The following is a 19,510-nucleotide window of genomic DNA, read 5'->3' on the forward strand; positions in this document are numbered from 1 at the left end:
ACGAACGCAGAAGGACTGGTATCCTATGTTGACATCCTTGGTGCTGGTTTTGAGATAGTATTGGGAGTAGATGTCGCGGCTAGTGATCTTGGGTTCCCAGGTCCTGTTATAAGAATTCGCGGCATACATTATCTGCCAGAAATTTCCTATACCTTGGCAAGGGGGAATGTTGAAGTGGTTGCAAACTTCAACATCCAGCAAAGTAAGGGGAAGCCGCAGACCGGCAACCATTTGACCTACAGTGATAACAAGAGAGCCCGGTCTGTGGGGAACAAAATGGGGATAGTGGATGACAGAGGACACGTGTTCCAATATAACGTCGGCTGGAACACCGTAGGCTGCTCTAATGGCGTCTAAATTAGGTCTACGAGATCTAGGGGGGCGGCAGTAAGGTAGTGAGGCAACCGAAGGTGGAGGGTACCGCTGTGTAAACAGGAGGAAGGGGAGAAGATACCCCCCCGAACAGGAAGAAGACAAGTCACCAGATTTGCGGTTCGACATCGAAAGGCAGATGAGCAGACTCTAGGAATCGAATTATTTCAAAATGAGAAAAGGAAAGACAGTTTAAATAAAAGAGAGAAGGCCAAGAAAACGTACCGATCAATGGTAAAAGGGAGTGGGTGAGGTCATGAGAGATAGCCAGAGATTAAGGAAGGTACTGGAGAGACCACCACAGGGAAACACATGCACGCCAGTGAAGGTTCGGAGGAGGAGAAAAATGGGGAGTTTGAGAAAAGAGAGTGAAGGAGAAGAGACAAGGGAAAAGAAAGTGAGGGAAGAAGAAGAAGGACTGGGGTGGATTTAAATAGGCTGGGGGTCAAAAGGTAATTTCGAGTGGCGAGGAAAACGAAGCATCAGCTGGGGCTTCAGCCAAAGGACGACACGTGGGCACACAGGAAACCATGGGCCACCAGAAAAAATGCGCGTGATGAGTGCCTTTCACATCACACGCTTCCCAAAATGGACAAATATTAGCTGGAGAGGAGATAAAACGGTGGAAGTTCTCGACCTCGGACCAATCATATGGCCGCGAAGTCGAGAAGGGGCATTTGTAGTGGCCCATTATATAACGCGGGACTGGGTCAAAGACAAAGGGGGGAGGTAGTGAAACAAGGTAGGCTGGGGAGTATGGAATCATGTCCGTAAAACCCTAGAGAGAGGAGGTGGCACGGGTACGGCTGTAAGATGGGCCGAGGGATAGAAGGAAGAGGGACGGTCTGGATGGGGGCGTTTCAATGGAGGAGCGAAGACCAAGTCAGCGAGACAAGGGAGGGAAGCAGTTAAATACGGTACCCCAAGGACAGACGTGGCCGAGGTACGGCTAAGAAGAGAGTCGTCAGATGAAGGGATAGATGGACGGTCCAGAAAAAGAGGGGAGGGGTATAAAAAGAAGAGAAGGAAGACAAGAGAGGATGCCGCAGAGAAAGAGGAAAAAGTGGAGAGGAAAAGGAAAAAGAGAGAAAAATATAGAAGAGAAAGAGAGAACAGAACCAAGATTTCATGGATCTATTTGAGTGTTAGTTGTGTTTTACTCCATTCGAGGTTTTTGGTTCTTACAGTTTCCACACCTAAAATGGTATCCATTGCAACAAAGCTTAAGAGTTTGTAAAATAAAAAAAATTGAGAAAATACGACGATCAAAGTCCGTCGCAAGTGGGTTAACTAAAAAAGAAATAAAACGCACGTCACTTTGAGTAATGTCCGTGGTTTACTTAAAACTGGCCCAACCAATAAATGATGGCCTTTGCCTGTCGCAAACATTACAATTATCAAAAAAAAAAAAAAAAACAGATGTGAGTTTAAGTGATGTCTGAATTTCTTGTTAGTTAGGACGTTACTTCAAGTGACGCCCGAAATGTTTATTAACTAATAGCCGGATGGGGAATTCCTCACCCCCTCTATTAACTATTAGCTTATCAACTAGGATTTACAACCCCCCCCACCCCCCCCATTGGGAAGATGTTTTTGACATTTAGAGTGTAAATTTTACACTTTAAACAATTTACACCCTCCATTAGAAATGCCCTTAGTGGAATAGTGGAGATTCTCATCTAAAATGAAAGAGCGAGGATCGACTTTTGAACATGTGAAGAAGCCAAAATTATACCCATTAGATTACGTAATCTAATTCCAAACAAGTCAAAATTTAACTTATGAGAACCAAGATCTACTAACTCATATTGCAGAGCAGGGAACAGATAGGCAATATATGAATCATGTTATGTGTAAACGTTTAGGGTCTCACTATCGGATAGGGAATGCACAAGTACTCGGGTCTATGAAGGGGAGTTGGAGACCAAGTGGCGAAAAAAAATGCAAAAATAATGTATACAATTACAAATTAGACATAATGACCTAAAAATACATTGGACTTTGTTGTTTTTTACATTAAATACAATGTATTTTTTTTCTTGCATAAAAATACATCATATTTTTAAAATTTTACAATCAATACAATCCGTTAGATGTGAACAGACAACATGTCAATTTACTGTTAAAAATGGACACGTGAGTTTCCCCTCCTCTCCCCAATGTCCTCATTTGACGATGACTAGGGCAATTCTTGACAACATAGCAACAACCCAATCACCATGTTGAATCCAATTCTCTACAATTCTCCAATTCCTTCCTTTAATAATCACTTGACTTGTTCAAACAAAAAAATAAATTGAGAAAAGGGTGCAAAATCCAAACATTTAACCCCTACAATTATGGACCCAATACGATCATGCACAAGCTACAACCCCTACCACTAAAGCAAACAATGTTGTTTCTCAAAAGTTTTGTAGAGTACATTGTTTCACTTTAGAAAGTATTATGATTAAAATCAAGAACATGCGATGAAGATGAATTGCTTTGAGCTCCACTTTGCTAATATAGCTGAATGTTGATGAACGATGATTCATTTTCTCAGATTGAATAATCGCGTTAAAGAAAAATAGAGGATGCCCAATATTCCCCATCATACCAATTCCCCTACCATGTTGATGTTAAAGAGGAGTTTAATTTAAAAAAATCGAACAACCCCATTTCCGCACCGCATTGTATCAAGATCCAAAAGTAGTGGGGCAATAACAATTGGTTCATGATTTCATCATACTATTCTAACTAGGCCATTGGGTAGTGTTATTTTTATTGTTAGCATTGCTATTATTGTTGTTGGAGATAATGATTTTATTGTTTAGTGGGGAAGAATTGGAGAAGAAGGGGGGAATTGTATCCAAGGTGGTGATTAAGTTGTTGATTGACTTGTTGCTGAGTTCACTAGAAGTATACTAAGTGGGGGAAATGAGATGGGGGTGCAACTATGTGACCAATTTTAACGGTAAATTGAATTTCCGTTTAACCACACCTAACAGATTAGATTGCATCAATTGTAAAAATTTAAAAGTACAATATATTTTTAGGCAAGGAAAAAAATACATTGTATTTAATGTAAAAAACAGCAAAGTAAGTTATAAAAAACATCAAAATACGTTGTATTTTTAGGTCATTATGTCTACAAATTATATTGTGGCTCTATATCCATAAGAAAACTTTGTTTAGATACAGAATAAAAGGAATCAGTCTCAAATAAAGAAGTAAACTATAGTAAGAAGAGCAAACCATAAGTTAGCTGACATAAAGGGTAGAAGGTATGTAGAATCAGTGGAAGAACATCTCCCCTCCATAGATCAGACTATATCAATCCTCTGAATCTGACATCATTGAGATCTTAAAAGACTTTAAAGATCAAAACTACTAAACTGTGCAACCCCCTGAGACTGGCCAGGGTCTTTAGGGACTAAGATAGAACATTGAAAGTGATATTCAGTACCTCATTGAAAGAGGGTTTCTAACTCAGTATGTGGCTAATGGACAGATACATGTTGTAGATAAAGAGCGAGCTCCAACATTATAGACACTCAAAAAAAAAAGCAACAGAAGAGTAACTATAAAATTGATTGTTGTGCTCCTGTGGATCAGAAGTTTCTAAGAGAATTGTTTCCTTGAACGAGAGGAGAACGGACATCAAATTAGGATGGGAAAGCAATTGAGGAAGGTGAATGAAGTGTTAGTCCATACTTGAACCGTAAAAACACAGTACTTTGGAATTCATTTTCTAATACAAATACCAGGGGAGTCCTTATGCCATATGAGCATACATTGGGGCTCACTGCGGAATCGGAACGTCATCAGATGCAAAAAACTATTGGTGGATCTAGGAGCTTCATTGTTGGAGTTATCCCTCACATGAGGATGAGGAAGAAGCTGGAGGAACAGGTACTGTTCGTTTCAAGAAGTAAGAGCGCACACGTGCTCGACTTAGCCTTGCTCAAGGCGCGCCCGTGCTCTTGCCGTGAAAAAGGACTTAGTTTTTTCACGATAGGCGTTTGACTAGAATTTGGGTTTGAGGAAAATAAGAGAGCTCGCACGCGCTCGATTTTGCCTTACCGAGAGCGCGCCCGCGCTCATACCTAAACTTGTCAGTTTCTATTTCTACAGTAACCGCGAAATTGTAAGTTTAGTATAAAAACAGAAGTTAGGTTTTGGAAAACTAACTTTTTGATAGAAACCCAATTTTGAGAGCAATCAAGATTGAGGGAAAACCTTTGCAAAGAGAAAAGCTTGTAAGGAGAGAGGAGTGATCTAGTAAGGTGGAGAGACTTGAGAGGAGTAATTGTAATCTTCATTAACATACTTATAAAAGGATTAGCTCTTGTAGAAGTAGGCATCATTGGCCGAACCACGTTACATCTTTGTGTTGTGGTATGTTTTACTTGCTTTATATTTCTATTGTCTGTTTGTAATAGTTATATCCATAGATTAGGATTGTGGTTGTTGGTTGTAGTAAAAGATTAGGTTTTTTTAGTGGAGTAGTAGATTGTCTAAGTACAAGCTATCTTAGTGGGGATCGATTGGTATCGTTTTTCTCAACAAGTGGTATTAGAGCCAGGTTAGATTAATCTAGGTTGTTATCCAAATTTTGCTCGGAAGGTGTTTGACAAAATTCCTGAGAGAAGGTTTGAGTTGAAATAGGTTGTAGAAATAAACCATTATGTAAATACTCGCATGACTAGTTTGAATAAAGCTAACTACACTATTTGGAAAGCCAAGATGGAAGACTTGCTCTATTACAAGAACTTAGCACAACCCATTGAGAATGGAGGAGTAAAATCGGAAGCGACTACCATGGCTGAGTGGAGCAAGCTTGACAGAAAAGCAATTGGGTACATTCGACAGTGGATTAATGATAGTGTCTTCCACCATGTATCCCAAGAGACTACCGCTTTTGGCTTGTGGAAGAAACTCGATGACCTCTATGAGAGGAAGTCGGCCGGAAACAAAGTGATACTCATTAATAAGTTTGCTACTATGAAGTACAAAGAAGGTTCCTCAATGTCTGAGCATCTTAATGAAGTACAGAATACCATCAATCAGTTGCAATTGATGAAGATTAATATGGGTGACGAAGTTGAGGCTTTGTTCTTATTAAACTCTCTACCCGACAATTGGGAGACGTTAGCAGTTTCTCTTAACGGAGCCGCTAAGGATGGAATCATTTCCATAGACATGGCTACCGGGGTATTGTTAAATGAGGAGACAAGAAGGGGTTCATGAAGTAGCTCCTCTCACTCAGAGATCCTTGTCACAGAGAAGCCTGGGAGAGGTAAGAGCAGAAAACCATCTCATTCTAGAGGTGATGATAGAAGCAAATCTAGGGGTGAAGCTATAAATCCTAAAGCAGAGAGACAATGTTACTATTGTGCTACCAAGGGTCACTTCAGGTATGAGTGTAGAACATTGAAGAGGGATGAGAAGAATAACTGTGTACATGAATACATGGTAAAAAGGAACAGAAACACATGCTGAGATACTACCGCACTAGAAGACGATGATCTAGTGTGAATTATGTTAGATTGTGGTGAGTGTTGTGTTAGTTCCTCATGCCAGGATATAGAGTGGGTGATAGATATAGGAGCATCCTATCACATCACACCACACATGAGATTATTCACTACCTACAGCTGTGGTGAATTTGGTGAGGTAAGGATGGGTAACAGTGGCGTCTCAAAGATTGTAGGCATTGGTGATGTTCATGTAGAAACCAATGTCGGCTACACCTTGACACTCAAGGATGTAAGACATGTCTCTGACATTCGACTAAGTGTAATTTCAGCTAGGAAGTTAGATGATAATGGGTTTCTAAACTCGTTTGGTAACGGGGTATGGAAACTGAGTAGAGGTTACATTGTAGTAGCCAAAGGGAAGAAAACTTGCTCGTTTTACAAGACACATGCTAGTTTGTGTAAAACAGAGTTAAATATGGCACAAGAAGAAGCTTCCTCCGAACTATGACATAAGAGACTGTCATATGGGAGAAAAAGACATGGAAGTTTTTGCCAAGCAAAAGGCCTTGCCAAACATCAAAGGTACGCATTTAAATAGATGTACTCACTATTTGGTTAGAAAGCAACACAGGGTGTCTTTCCAAAGATTCCCCTCTTACGGGAAGGAAAAACTCTTTGAGTTTGTACACACAGATTTATGTGGCCCTATGAAGATGAAGTCCCATGGGGGAGCTTTGTACTTCTTGACTTTCATTGATGATGCGTCAAGAAAGATATGGGCATATAGTCTGAAGACTAATAATGAAGTACTTGGCGTGTTCAATATTTTCCATAGCATGGTGGAAAAAGAGATAGAGAAGCCTTTGAAGTGTATTCGCTCAGATAATGAGGGTGAGTACATTGGGCCATTTGAAGAGTCATAAGATTCATCATGAACAGATCGTTCCCTAGACTCTGCAACACAATGGTATAGCTGAGAAGATGAATTAAACCATTGTAGAGAAGATGCGATGCATGTTGTCTCACTCTAAGTTACCTAGAAGTTATTGGATAGAAGCAATGCGCACAGCCGTACATGTAATCAACTTATCGCCTCCGAATAATGATTATCAAGAGAGAATATAGTCAGGCAGAGATGTTGATTATGGATACTTGAAGGTATTTAGGTACAGGGCATTTGTTCATATTCCCAAGGATGAGAGATTCAAGCTTGATGACAAAGGCAAGCAGTGCATTTTTCTGGGTTATGAGGATGAGAAGTTTGGCTACAAACTTTACGATCCGATTAACAAGAAGGTAATCCGAAGTTGAGATGTTGTGTTCTTGGAAGACCAAACCATAGTAGACTTTGAGGATGGTGAGAAGCTAGAAGCTTTCACTAATGATCCTGTTGATTCAGAACCAGAAGTTCCTACTATGGAACGTGTAAAAGGCAATGAGAATGTAAAGAACCATGGGTTTGAAGCTCATGATGATGATCCTATTGCTCATGATGGGATAGAACCTATTGATATAGAAGATGCAGATGAAGTGCATGAACCATCACCTAAGCAAGCAGAAGTGCATCCTCCTGAGGCACAAGAAGATGGGGCAAGGAGGTCCGACAGAGAGAGACAAGCTTCAACCAGGTATCCACCACATACATATGTTTTACTATCTGATGGTGGATAACCTATATACTATCAAGAGGCTCTTGAAGGTACAGACAGAGAGAAGTGGTTGAAGGCCATGCATGATGAGATGGATTCTTTACATAAGAATCACACTTTTGACTTAGTTGAGAAACCGAAAGGATGAAAAGTTCTCAAGAATAATTGGATCTACGAAGTCAAGCATGAGGAAAATAATCCATATCCAAGGCACAAATCTCGCCTTGTTGTGAAGGGATTCGGTCAAAGAAAAGGTATTGACTTTGATGAAATTTTCTCTCCTGTAGTTAAGATGACTTCTTTTAAGGTGGTATTGGGTCTGACCGCAAGTATGAACCTAGATATTAAGCAATTAGATGTCAAGACAGCTTTTCTTCATGGAGACCTTGAAGAAGATTTTTACATGGACCAGCCAGATGGGTTTGAGGTCAAACAAGGAGCAGCTAGTATGCAAGCTGATAAAAAGTTTGTATGGGTTGAAATAGGCACCGAGACAGTGGTACATAAACTTTGATTCCTTTATAGTGAAGCATGGCAACATAAAGTCTGCTTCCGATCATTGTGTGTTTGTTCAGAAATTTCCAGATGGAGATTTTATAGTGCTCTTGTTGTATCTAGATAATATATTGATAGTTGGCCAGAACATCAATAAGATATCCAAGCTGAAGAAAGACTTGAGTAAGTCTTTTGAGATGAAGGATTTGGGTCAAGCAAAGCAGATACTTGGTATGCGGATCACTCATGATAGAAAGAGTGAGAAGTTGTGACTTTCTCAAGAAAGCTACATTGAGAAGGTGTTGAAGAGATTCAACATGTATCAAGCGAAGCCAGTCAGTTGTCCGCTTGGTGGCCAGTTCTGCATGACAAAAGATACGTGTCCAAAGGGTGAGCATGAGCAGAGTCAAATGGAAAAAATTCCTTATGCATTTACAATGGGCAGCTTGATGTATGCAATAGTGTGTATAAGACCGGATATTACTTTCGCTGTTGGTGTTGTAAGCCAATTTCTATCAAATCCGGGTAAAATGCATTGGGAAGGTGTTAAGTGGATATTGAGATATCTCAAGGGCACTTCCAAAGCATGTTTATGTTTTGGTGGAAGTAAAACCTTGCTTGAAGGCTACACTGATGCAGACATGGCAGGTGATGTTGACTCTATGAAGTCCACCTCCGGTTATCTGTTTCCTTTTGCAGAATGAGCAATATCTTGGCAATCTAAGTTGCAAAAGTGTGTTGCCCTCTCCACTATAGAAGCCGAGTATATTGCAGCCACTGAGAGTTGCAAAGAGATGCTATGAATGAAGAGATTCTTCGATGAACTACGGCTAAAGCAGAAACAATTTGTAATTTTATGTGATAGTCAGAGCGCCATCCATTTGAGCAAGAATCCAAGTTTTCATTCTAGATCCAAGCACATACTTGTGTGTTATCATTGGATTAGAGAAGTTCTCGAACACAAGTATTTGTGCATTGAGAAGAACTATACCAACAAGAACGGGTTAGATATGATAAACCAAAGTCTTACAGAAAGGTAAGTTTGATGTTTGTTGTGTTACCGCCGGAATGATAGCACACTCCTCCTATTGATTTGGGAATACATGGAGGTATCCCCCCTTACTATTTGAGAGGGGGAGATTGTTAGAGTTATCCTTCACATGAGGATGAGGAAGAAGTTGGAGGAACAAGTACTATTTGTCTGAAGAAGTCGGAGCGCGCACGTGCTCAACTTACCATTGCTTAAGGCGCGCCTGTGCCCTTGCCGTGAAAAAGGACTTAGTTTTTTTCACGATAGGCGTTATACTGGAATTTGGGTTTGAGGAAAATAAGATAGCGTGCATGCGCTCGATTTTGCCTTACCGAGAGCGCGCCTGCACTCATGCCTAAACTTGTCAGTTTCTATTTCTACAGTAACTGTGAAATTGCAAGTTTAGTATAAAAGCAAAAGTTAGGTTTTGGAAAACCAAGTCTTGGATAGAAACCTAATTTTGAGAAAAATCAAGATTGAGAGAAAAGCTTGTAAGGAGAGAAGAGTGATCTAGTAAGGTGGGGAGACTTAAGAGGAGTGATTGTAATCTTACTTCCAATACTTATAAAAGGATTAGCTCTTGTGGAAGTAGGCATCATTGGCCGAACCACGTTATATCTTTATGTTGTGGTATGTTTTATTTGCTTTATATTTCTATTGACTATTTGTGATAGTTATATCCATAGATTAGGATTGTGGTTGTTGGTTGTAGTGAAAGATTAGATTTTTTATTGGAGTAGTAGATTGTCCACGTACAAATTATTTTATTGGGGATCGATTGGTATCGTTTTCCCCAACATCCATTACTATATATTTTGTGACGACTTACAGTCATATATATATTGGACTCCTTGATATCAATTTTACCCCACTTAGACGTGATTATAGGATAGGACATTAACTGGGAGAAGCCACTTAGGTTATACGGGAGATTCAACTTCCTGTCACTGCTACTATTGTTGATTTTCTCGTAAGCTTTCAACCTTGATTACATGTTACATTGAAGAAACCAGACACACAAGTACACATGCTGGAGCATGAATTGGAATGAAGATCACGATGCACATCAATTTTGCACTGTCAGTTGCTGATCACTGTCTAAAGGATGCCCCACGCACGAGGCGGTGGCATAATGTTGTTGGTATACGGCTCAGATTTGGATAAACCACATGGTTAAGGTTTTGGTTTCTTATTATAAATAGGATTCTAATTTGATACCCACGACCTCTATAAATACGAGACCGGTTTGTGGGATTTGTCATGCTCAAGTTTGTGAGAGAGAGTTTGTGAATTCTTCGACATTCGTTTGTGAATGATTGTACTCTATTTGTTTATCTCTTGATTAGTAAAGTTCTCCTCTTTTGCTTGGTGAATTAGGTTAACGCCAAACCACATAAATCTCGTCTCCACTTCTATTGGTTATTCTCTTTGCATTGGTAAGTATTTTAATTGATTTGTTTTTGTCGATTTCTATCACCACATTCCATCTTCTTTGTCCAATTGTCACTCTTCCACATTCGTTTACGTAACAAATTGGTATTAGAGCCAAGGTTCTACCTAGGGCTTCTTTTTGTTGGTTTATTGATTGTTTTGCGGTGTATGAAAGTTTGAGAAAGTATGGCAACGGATCCTCCATCGGGTACTACTTCTACGATGTCTAAGGAGAAATCACCTCCTACGACTTTGAATATTAACCATGCAAGGATTGATGTGGAGAAATTCGATGGATCTAACAATTTTAGTATGTGGCATTGTGAAGTTATAGATGCACTATGCCAACAAGACTTGGATGATGTGTTAGACGAAAAACCATCGGATATAAAGGAGAGTGTTTAGGTTAAGAAAAATAGGCGAGCTTGTGGTATCATAAGATCATGTTTGGCTAGGGATGTGAAGTACCTTGTTCTCAATGAGACTTTAGCCAATGAAATCTGGAGAATCCTTGAAGAGAAGTACTTAGATAAGACAATAGAAGGTCGTGTCTTTATGAAATCAAAGTTGTATGATATGAGAAAGAAAGAAGGTATTTCATTGTCCCAGCATATGAACGAGTTTAACAAGTTACTTACCGACTTGTTGAACATTGAAGAAGAAACGAAGGATGAAGACAAAGCTTTCCATTTGTTGAGATCTCTTCCCAAGGAGGAGTATGGGCATATAAAAACCACCATTATGTTCAGGAAGAAAGCTTTGAACTATTTTGAGGTGCAGTCTGCGTTGACAAGTTGGGATATGATGAACAACAATGAAAAGAAGTCAAGAAAGTCAACGAGAACTGCTTTTGTGGTAAGAGGGAGGTCTAATGACCGCCCAAACTCTGGTGGTGGAAGAAGTAAATCTCGTTCCAAGTCGAGAGGGCAAAATCTAGCCCATGATGAGTGTGTTTTTTGTCATGAGGTTGGACATTGGAAGAAGGACTGCAAGAAGTTGAAACACAAGCAGAAAGATACTAAGTAGAAATAGTCTAATGTCAACATTGCTCAAGGAGGTAATGATTCTGATAGTTCAAATTTCTTTTTTCCTGTTACATCAAGTATTTGTTTCATTGATTCCAGTCATTGGATTTTGGATACGGGTGCTACCTATCATGTTTGTCCCGTAAGGGAGTGGTTTACAAGTTCCAAGGAGCTTGAAAGTGGTAATGTGTTAATGGGGAATGATCAACACTGTCGCATTATGGGGATGGGTAATATTCGTCTCAAGATGTATGATGAAACGGTTAAGGAAATAAAGGATGTTCGTTATGTTCCCGCTTTGAAGAAGAATATTATCTCTGTTGGTACTTTAGAAGCTAATGGTTACAAGGTAGTCATTGACAGTGGTGTTCTAAAGATAGTTTCTGGAGCAATGGTTATCATGAAAGGCATACGTCAGAATAACTTGTACTATTTGGAAGGTGGTACAGTTAGTGGAGAAGTAGTTGTTACTGAGCATTCAGAGACAGTTGCTAAGGAGGCCACCAGATTATGGCATATGCGTCTTGCACATACAGGTTAGAAGTCCATGCAAACATTAATAAAACAAGGACTGTTGAAAGGTGCTAAGACCTGTAAGTTGGATTTTTGTAAGCATTGTGTTCTGGGCAAGCAGACAAGGGTAAAGTTTGGCACCGCTATCCACCGTACGCGAGGAACCCTTGATTATGTTCATTCGGATGTTTGGGGTCCTTCCAGGAATGCATCTCTTGGAGGGAACAAACATTATTATGTGACCTTTCTTGATGATTACTTTAGGCGTTTGTGGGTATATACCATGAGAAACAAGGATGAAGTCTTAGATATCTTTGTGAAGTAGAAGAAGTTGATTAAAACTCAGACTGACAGAAAGATTAAAAGACTCCGAACTGATAACGGTGGTGAATATACGAGTGATCTGTTCTTGCAAGTATGTCAGAATGAGGGAATAGAGAGGCACTTCACAGTGAAAGGTACGCCGCAACAGAATTGGGTAGCTGAGCGCATGAACCGTACTCTAATGGAGAAAGTGCGGTGTATGTTGTCCAATGCTGGATTAGGCAAATCGTTTTGGGCTGAGGCTGTGAGTTATGCATGCTACCTTGTTAACAGGTTACCTTCGGCTGCAATTGGAGGTTTGGTCTGGTAAACCTGCTCAAGATTATGATTCCCTTCGTGTGTTTGGGTGTCCTGCTTACTTTCATGTCAAAGATGGTAAGTTGGATCCTATAGCAAAGAAAGCTATCTTTGTGGGTCTGAAAAGTGGAGTTAAAGGTTATAAGCTATGGGATCCGAAAGATAAGAAATTTGTTTTGAGCAGAGATGTGACATTTGATGAGGCTTCTATGTTGAAGTCTACTGACTCTCAGTAGGTGGAGAGTATGGCCAAAGAGGTATTATAGCAGGTGGAGATTGATGCGTCTTCACCTAGTCCAGATGGTTCTGTATCTAGTAGATTAGCAACCATGGGTAGTCAATCAGTTGAAGATACAAAAATATTGAATACAGGTGATGGAACAAATGATGATGCAGAGGATATGGCTCCATTAGAGGAGCAGATGAATGTTGGTCCTTTGGCTCCGATTCATGAGCCTATTGCAACTAGTAAATCTAAGAGGAATGTTCCCCCCATTGTATTGGCTAAACGATTACGTTACCTATGCACTTCCTGTTATTGAAAGTCTTGATGAAGATGTTCCTTCCTCATATTATGGAGCAATCTAGTGCTCCAAGTCAGAAAGGTGGAAGATAGCTATGGATGAGGAGATGCAATCTCTTCATAAGAATGATACCTGGGTGCTTGTAAAGTTACCTAAGGGTAAGAAGGCAATTGGCGGGAAATGAGTGTTTGCATTGAAAGAAGGATCTCTAAGTAATGAGTTACGTTACAAGGCAAGATGGGTAGCTAAAGGCTACGCTCAGAGAGAGGGGATTGACTATAATGAGGTGTTTTCTCCAGTTGTGAAACACTCCTCCATACGCATCCTTTTGGCCTTGGTAGCTCAGTATGATTTGGAGCTAGCCCAGCTCGATGTAAAAACTGCTTTTTTACATGGTGATTTAGAAGAGGAGATCTATATGACTCAGCCAAGTGGGTTTAAAGTTGTAGGAAAAGAGAATTTGGTGTGTAAACTGAAAAAATTTCTATATGGTTTGAAACAGTCTCCCAGGTAGTGGTACAAGCGGTTTGATTAGTTTATGCTACGGCTCAAGTACACAAGAAGTCACTACGATCATTGTGTCTATTTTTGCAAACTACATGATGGTTCTTTCATCTACTTGCTCTTGTATGTTGATGATATGCTTATAGCCTCAATAAGCAAGACTGAGATTGATAAGCTTAAACAGCTTTTGTCCTCAGAATTTGAGATGAAAGACTTGGGTGAAGCTAAGAAGATTATTGGCATGGAGATCCAGAGAGATAGAGCAAAAGGCAGGGTTTATTTGTCTCAAAAGACATATTTGAATAAGGTACTACAGAAGTTTGGTATTGATGGGAACACTAAGTCTGTGAGTACACCTCTTGCCCCTCATTTTAAACTTGGTGCTACTATGTCTCCGAGTTCTAATGAGGAGCGTGAGTACATGAATCATGTTCCATATGCAAGTGTTGTTGGTAGTTTGATGTATGTGATGGTGTGTACTAGGCCAGACATTTCACAAGCTGTTAGTGTTGTTAGTAGATATATGCATAACCCTGGGAAGAAACACTAGCAAGCTGTGAAATGGATTCTACGGTACATTCTTGGTACTGTAGATGTTGGTTTGATATTTGAGAGGGATACTAGTAAGCTTTGTGTGGGTTATGTGGACTCTGACTATGCAGGTGATTTGGATAAGCGTCGGTCCACTACTGGGTATGTATTTACTTTAGCTAGTGCTCCGGTAAGTTGGAGGTCTATTTTGCAGTCTACAGTTGCATTGTCTACAACAGAGGCATAATATATGACGGTGACTGAGGCTATGAAAGAGGCTATTTGGTTACAGGGTTTGTTAGATGACTTAGGTATTATGCAAGATCAGCTCGAGATTCACTGTGATAGCATGAGTGCTATATATTTGGCCTAGAACCAAGTTCATCATGCCCGTACGAAGCACATTGATGTGCGTTTTCACTTTGTCAGAGAAATTTTAGAGGAGGGTGATATCTTACTCACTAAGATAGACACCAAGGAGAACCCAGCTGATATGTTAACCAAAGTGGTTTCTGGAATCAAGTTTCAACATTGTTTGAACTTGATTCATATCCTTCATTTGAGATGATTTGGCTCTTAAGGGCATTGGTGAACTACGGTCGGCTTTATCCTTTAACAAGGGTACATAGGCAGCCACTATGTGGTACAGTCGTGTTTGATCCTTTGGGACATTTGTTATTTGTTTGGTCCTTCGGACATTTGTGCATTGAAGAGGGGATTTGCTATTCGGTTGATCGGCTCAAATTTGGATAAATCTTCACCGAGGTGGAGAATTGTTGGTATACAGCTCAGATTTGGATAAACCACACGGTTAAGGTTTTGGTTTCCTATTATAAATAGGATTCTAATTTGATACCCACGACCTCTATAAATACGAGACCGGTTTATGGGATTTATCATGCTCAAGTTTGTGAGAGAGAGTTTGTGAATTCTTCGGAATTCGTTTGTGAGTGATTGTACTCTATTTGTTTATCTCTTGATTAATAAAGTTCTCCTTTTTTGCTTAGTGGATTAGGCTAACGCCAAACCACGTAAATCTCGTCTCCACTTCTATTGGTTATTCGCTTTGCATTGGTAAGTATTTTAATTGATTTGTTTTTGTCAATTTCTATCACTACATTCAATCTTCTTTGTCCAATTGTCACGCTTCCGGATTCGTTTACGTAACATTATCAATTGCTATTTCTGCTGCTAAGACCACTGCTGTACATTCAGCAACAAAACTAGTGATAACACTATTACTTAGTCTCCCAGCTAGACCTACTATTATTTTGGAAATCTTGATCATGAATTATTTCGAATAAGTTAATGAAATATATCTACTTACAGACAATACTTGATTCTTTTATGTTATTCCATTGGGGAAAATATAAAATTTTAATTGCTTATAGCACCCAGCTTTGTTGGACAGGTTTATGTGGTATACCACACAATAGGTCATGATTTGTTGGTGTGGATGATCTCAACGCCATGAAAATCAGCTAAAAAATGTCATGAAAATCAGCTCATTTCTAAACTGTTATTCTAGAAGATTCAAATAATTCTCAAATCATGCTTGGTCGTCGTCTATTTTACATAATATCTTCAGCCACTTTTCACAAGGATAGAGGTTTCAAAACGAACTTATAGTTTGGTATGATGATCTCCATGACCTAGAGATCTAGCTGGACAAAAATCACAACCTAATTCCATGTAACTTGAGCAGTAAGCTTTCTTTTGACACTTTGTTGACCTATGAAGTTGGACAGTACAGTTTTCTTACACTTTACTTAAGATGTGAGCAGTGGAACTTGTATGTTTGACCCATTGGTTTGCAACTTCTAGGAAGTTGATAGGAGCCAGATACTTCAACAAAGGATACATTGCAGGCGGAGGCCATCCCTCTTTTGAATCGGCACGTGATAGTGATGGGCATGGAACACACACATTATCAACGGCTGGGGGCAACTTCGTACCAGGTGCAAATGTGCTTGGTTTTGGTAATGGAACAGCCAAAGGAGGGTCTCCGAGATCCCGAGTGGCTGCATACAAAATATGCTGGCCGCCAATAAATGACAACGAATGTTTTGATGCGGATATCATGGCAGCTTTTGATGCTGCCATACACGACGGAGTTGATGTTCTATCGGTCTCACTTGGTGGAGACCCCATTGGTTACCTTAAAGACGGTCTTTCAATTGGGTCATTCCATGCACACAAGAAAGGGATTGTTGTAGTTTCTTCGGCTGGTAACTCGGGGCCAAAAGATGGCTCGGTTTCTAATCTTTCACCCTGGATGGTAACGGTTGGAGCTAGTACAATGGACCGAGAGTTCCCTGCTTATGTAGCACTCGGAAACAAAAGACGCTTTAAGGTTGGTTACTCACTTTGGTTTTTGTTACTATTAAGCTAAATGTACTTTGATTTTCGGAGAATTTCTTATAACTTTTTTAAGTATACATGTATCAGGGGGAGAGCCTTTCCGGTAAGCGTTTGCCTGCCGGGAAGTTCTATCCGTTGATTAATTCCGTAGATGCTAAAACACCAAATGCATCAGCTCTTGACGCGTAAGACTTCTGGAAAATAGCATCTCTTCTGGGGTTCTGTTCCCTTTTCTTTTCTTTTTTTCCATTATATACTTAATTCTTAGTTGCTAATTTGTGATATTTAAAATTTGTGAATCCTCATTGAAAATGTGGCGATAATAATGGTTGCAGTCAGCTATGTAAGAGTGGATCTTTGGATCCTAAGAAGGTGAAGAATAAGATATTGGTATGCCTCAGAGGGGTGACTGGAAGAGTGGACAAGGGCATACAGGCAGCTCTTGCGGGTGCTGTTGGGATGGTTCTAGCCAACGATGTGACTACTGGAAACGAAGTCATTGCTGATGCTCATGTCTTACTGACTTCACACATTTCTTACACTGATGGTCTTGCTGTCTTTAAATACATCAATTCTACCAAGTCGCCAGTGGCTCACATTACAACTCCGAGAACAAAATTGGATACTAAGCCAGCTCCGGTCATGGCTTCGTTCTCATCCAAAGGGCCCAATACCATTACTCCCGAGATCCTAAAGCCAGATATCACTGCACCGGGTGTGAGTATTATAGCTGCATACACCCAAGCAACTGGTCCAACTGGTCAGAGTGACGATAAGCGCAGGGTTCTATTTAATTCCGAATCTGGTACTTCAATGTCTTGTCCCCACATTTCTGGCATCGTAGGCCTTATCAAAACTCTACACCCGGATTGGAGCCCATCAGCGATAAAATCTGCAATCATGACTACTGGTGAGACTCGATATTTCATTTCTTTTTCTCTGCCCGTTATTGATGTTAGCATTCGTTGTCCTGATCTTGTTTGCTCCTTTTCATATTTAGCTAGGGTGCGTGACAACGTTTTTGAACCAATGCTCAATGCATCCGATCAGAAGGCCACTCCATTCAGTTATGGTGCAGGGCATGTGCGGCCTAATCGTGCAATGGATCCTGGCTTGGTTTATGATTTAATTCTCAATGATTACTTGAACTTCCTCTGCTCTCTTGGCTATAAGGAAGAACAAGTGAAGCTGTTTTCGGATGAACCTTACAGTTGCCCCAAGTCTTACAGTGTTTTGAACTTTAATTATCCATCAATAACAGTCCCCAGTCTTTCTGGTTCCATCAATGTGACTCGAACCGTTAAGAATGTGGGTTCACCTGGTACATACAAGGCGTTGATCCGCCAACCAAAAGGGATTTCGATATCGGTCGAGCCACATTTACTAAAATTTAGTAATGTTTGGGAGGAGCAGACATTCAAGGTGACTTTTAAGGTTAAGAAAGCAGTTAGCAGTGATTATGTATTTGGGATGTTAACATGGACAGATGGGAAGCATTACGTCAAGAGCCCCATTGTGGTGAAGGCAGACCGGAGATGATACGAGGTTTAGCCCTCGCATTATTCAGGCAAACTTTTATTTTTCTTTACATTGAATAACAATAATACATGCTGATCTGAAGTCTCTATTATTTCTTAATTTCAGAAAATGTGGGCACAAACCAGTATTCTAGTATAGAAACTCTAGTTGTTCGGTATTGGAAATCTAAGTTAATGAAAAACTTTTAAGTTGTGCTTTCAATATCTTTATTTCAAGTCCCCAAGACATGCACATCAGCACATGCCTCTTGGTGAAGGATACAAGGACTTTTTTTTGGAATGCATGGGGAGGATATATTGATGAATAGATGCAAGATTTGCAAATAATAATTAATTGTCAAATACATGAAGTTAACTGGAAAGTATGAAGCTCACCGGCCAAGGAAGCTCGAGTGTTGTAAAGTTGTTGGTCTTCCCATCCTGAAGGGATAGTCAAGCTAAACGCTGATGGTGCCTTCAGAGGACAGAGGTAATACTGGTAATCTTGTTAAGGAGTTGTACACATGAACTATATGGGTGCAATAATGGTTGGTGTTGCCGTGTTGTACAAGGCTTAGACAAAGCTATTGAGCAAGGATGGCATTATGTATGGGTGGAGACAGACAGACTCCAGAGCCCCTGCAAGAGCCTTTTAAACTGACAAGGTATCTTGGAAGATCAAACCGGCCATTATGGGAGGTCGTGAGGTCAACTTTGTAGCTGCCTTGATTGAAGGAAGTAAACTTGGTGAGAATTACAAACCAACTTTTCTCATCAAGATTGAAATCCAAGATCAACTTACTATAGATTCTAGTTAGCGCTTCTACATCTCTTTTCGCTATTTGTGTGTACAATATATATTTTAACAAATAGATATGTGACATGTGGCAACATCTTCTTAAGGCTCGGATATGGTCTTGGTGTGGGTAGGAAGTACCAAACCACACTTAGAGTCCAAATCCTGACTAACTCACTTCCTAGGTTCGAAAGTAAAATAAAAAAAGGAGGTTCAAAATTGGTTAGAGTAGTAGGCTCGGAGAACTGGAGGTTCGGAACTGGTCGGAGTAGTAGGCTCGGAGAACCAACTCCTGACTATGAACACTAAATCCGGAACTACTAAGTTCGGAACTCCAACTCCCAATCCGAACCTAACCATGTTTCTTTGTTGTTCAAGTCAATAAAAGAGACTTGTTGACTTGGGAAACATGAGCTTCTAGATGAGTTAAGATAAGACTTAACAAGAAATTGTTTCCTAGTTAAATACTAATTAATTACTTAATTCACAAGTAATTATGGGAAACCTAATCTATTTTAATAAATAGGATAGTTGAACTACGTTTTGAGTTGGATTCCTCCTCACAGGATACATAGGCAACCATGGTTCAACTCATTTTCTTCTAGATCTCTTCTTCTTAGCTAGTCATGATATAGAAAATACCATTTTGAAAAAAAAAACAAAATACTGAATGAATTTATAA

The 19,510-nt window shown here is 39.9% G+C and overlaps 1 protein-coding gene across 2 annotated transcripts in view; it reads left to right on the forward strand.

Annotated features, from left to right (window-relative positions):
• The window catches only part of LOC147475160 (subtilisin-like protease SBT5.3), a 30,249-nt gene extending 11,994 nt beyond the window's left edge, over nt 1–18,255 (forward strand). Inside the window, exons 7-11 of one of the 2 annotated variants that reach the window (XM_086582005.1) lie at nt 15,979–16,507; nt 16,603–16,700; nt 16,851–17,425; nt 17,516–18,060; nt 18,160–18,255. In XM_086582005.1, coding sequence (XP_086438131.1) covers nt 15,979–16,507; nt 16,603–16,700; nt 16,851–17,425; nt 17,516–18,054 — 1,741 coding nt within the window. In that variant the 3' untranslated portion in view covers nt 18,055–18,060; nt 18,160–18,255. Of the gene's footprint in view, nt 1–15,978; nt 16,508–16,602; nt 16,701–16,850; nt 17,426–17,515 lie in introns of both variants that reach the window. The other variant, XM_086582004.1, reaches the window with a different exon arrangement.
• Nucleotides 18,256–19,510: the final 1,255 nt, after the last annotated feature.

Source organism: Coptis chinensis, chromosome 9 (assembly GCF_015680905.1).
Source record: "Coptis chinensis isolate HL-2020 chromosome 9, ASM1568090v1, whole genome shotgun sequence".
Taxonomy (NCBI): Eukaryota; Viridiplantae; Streptophyta; class Magnoliopsida; order Ranunculales; family Ranunculaceae; genus Coptis; species Coptis chinensis.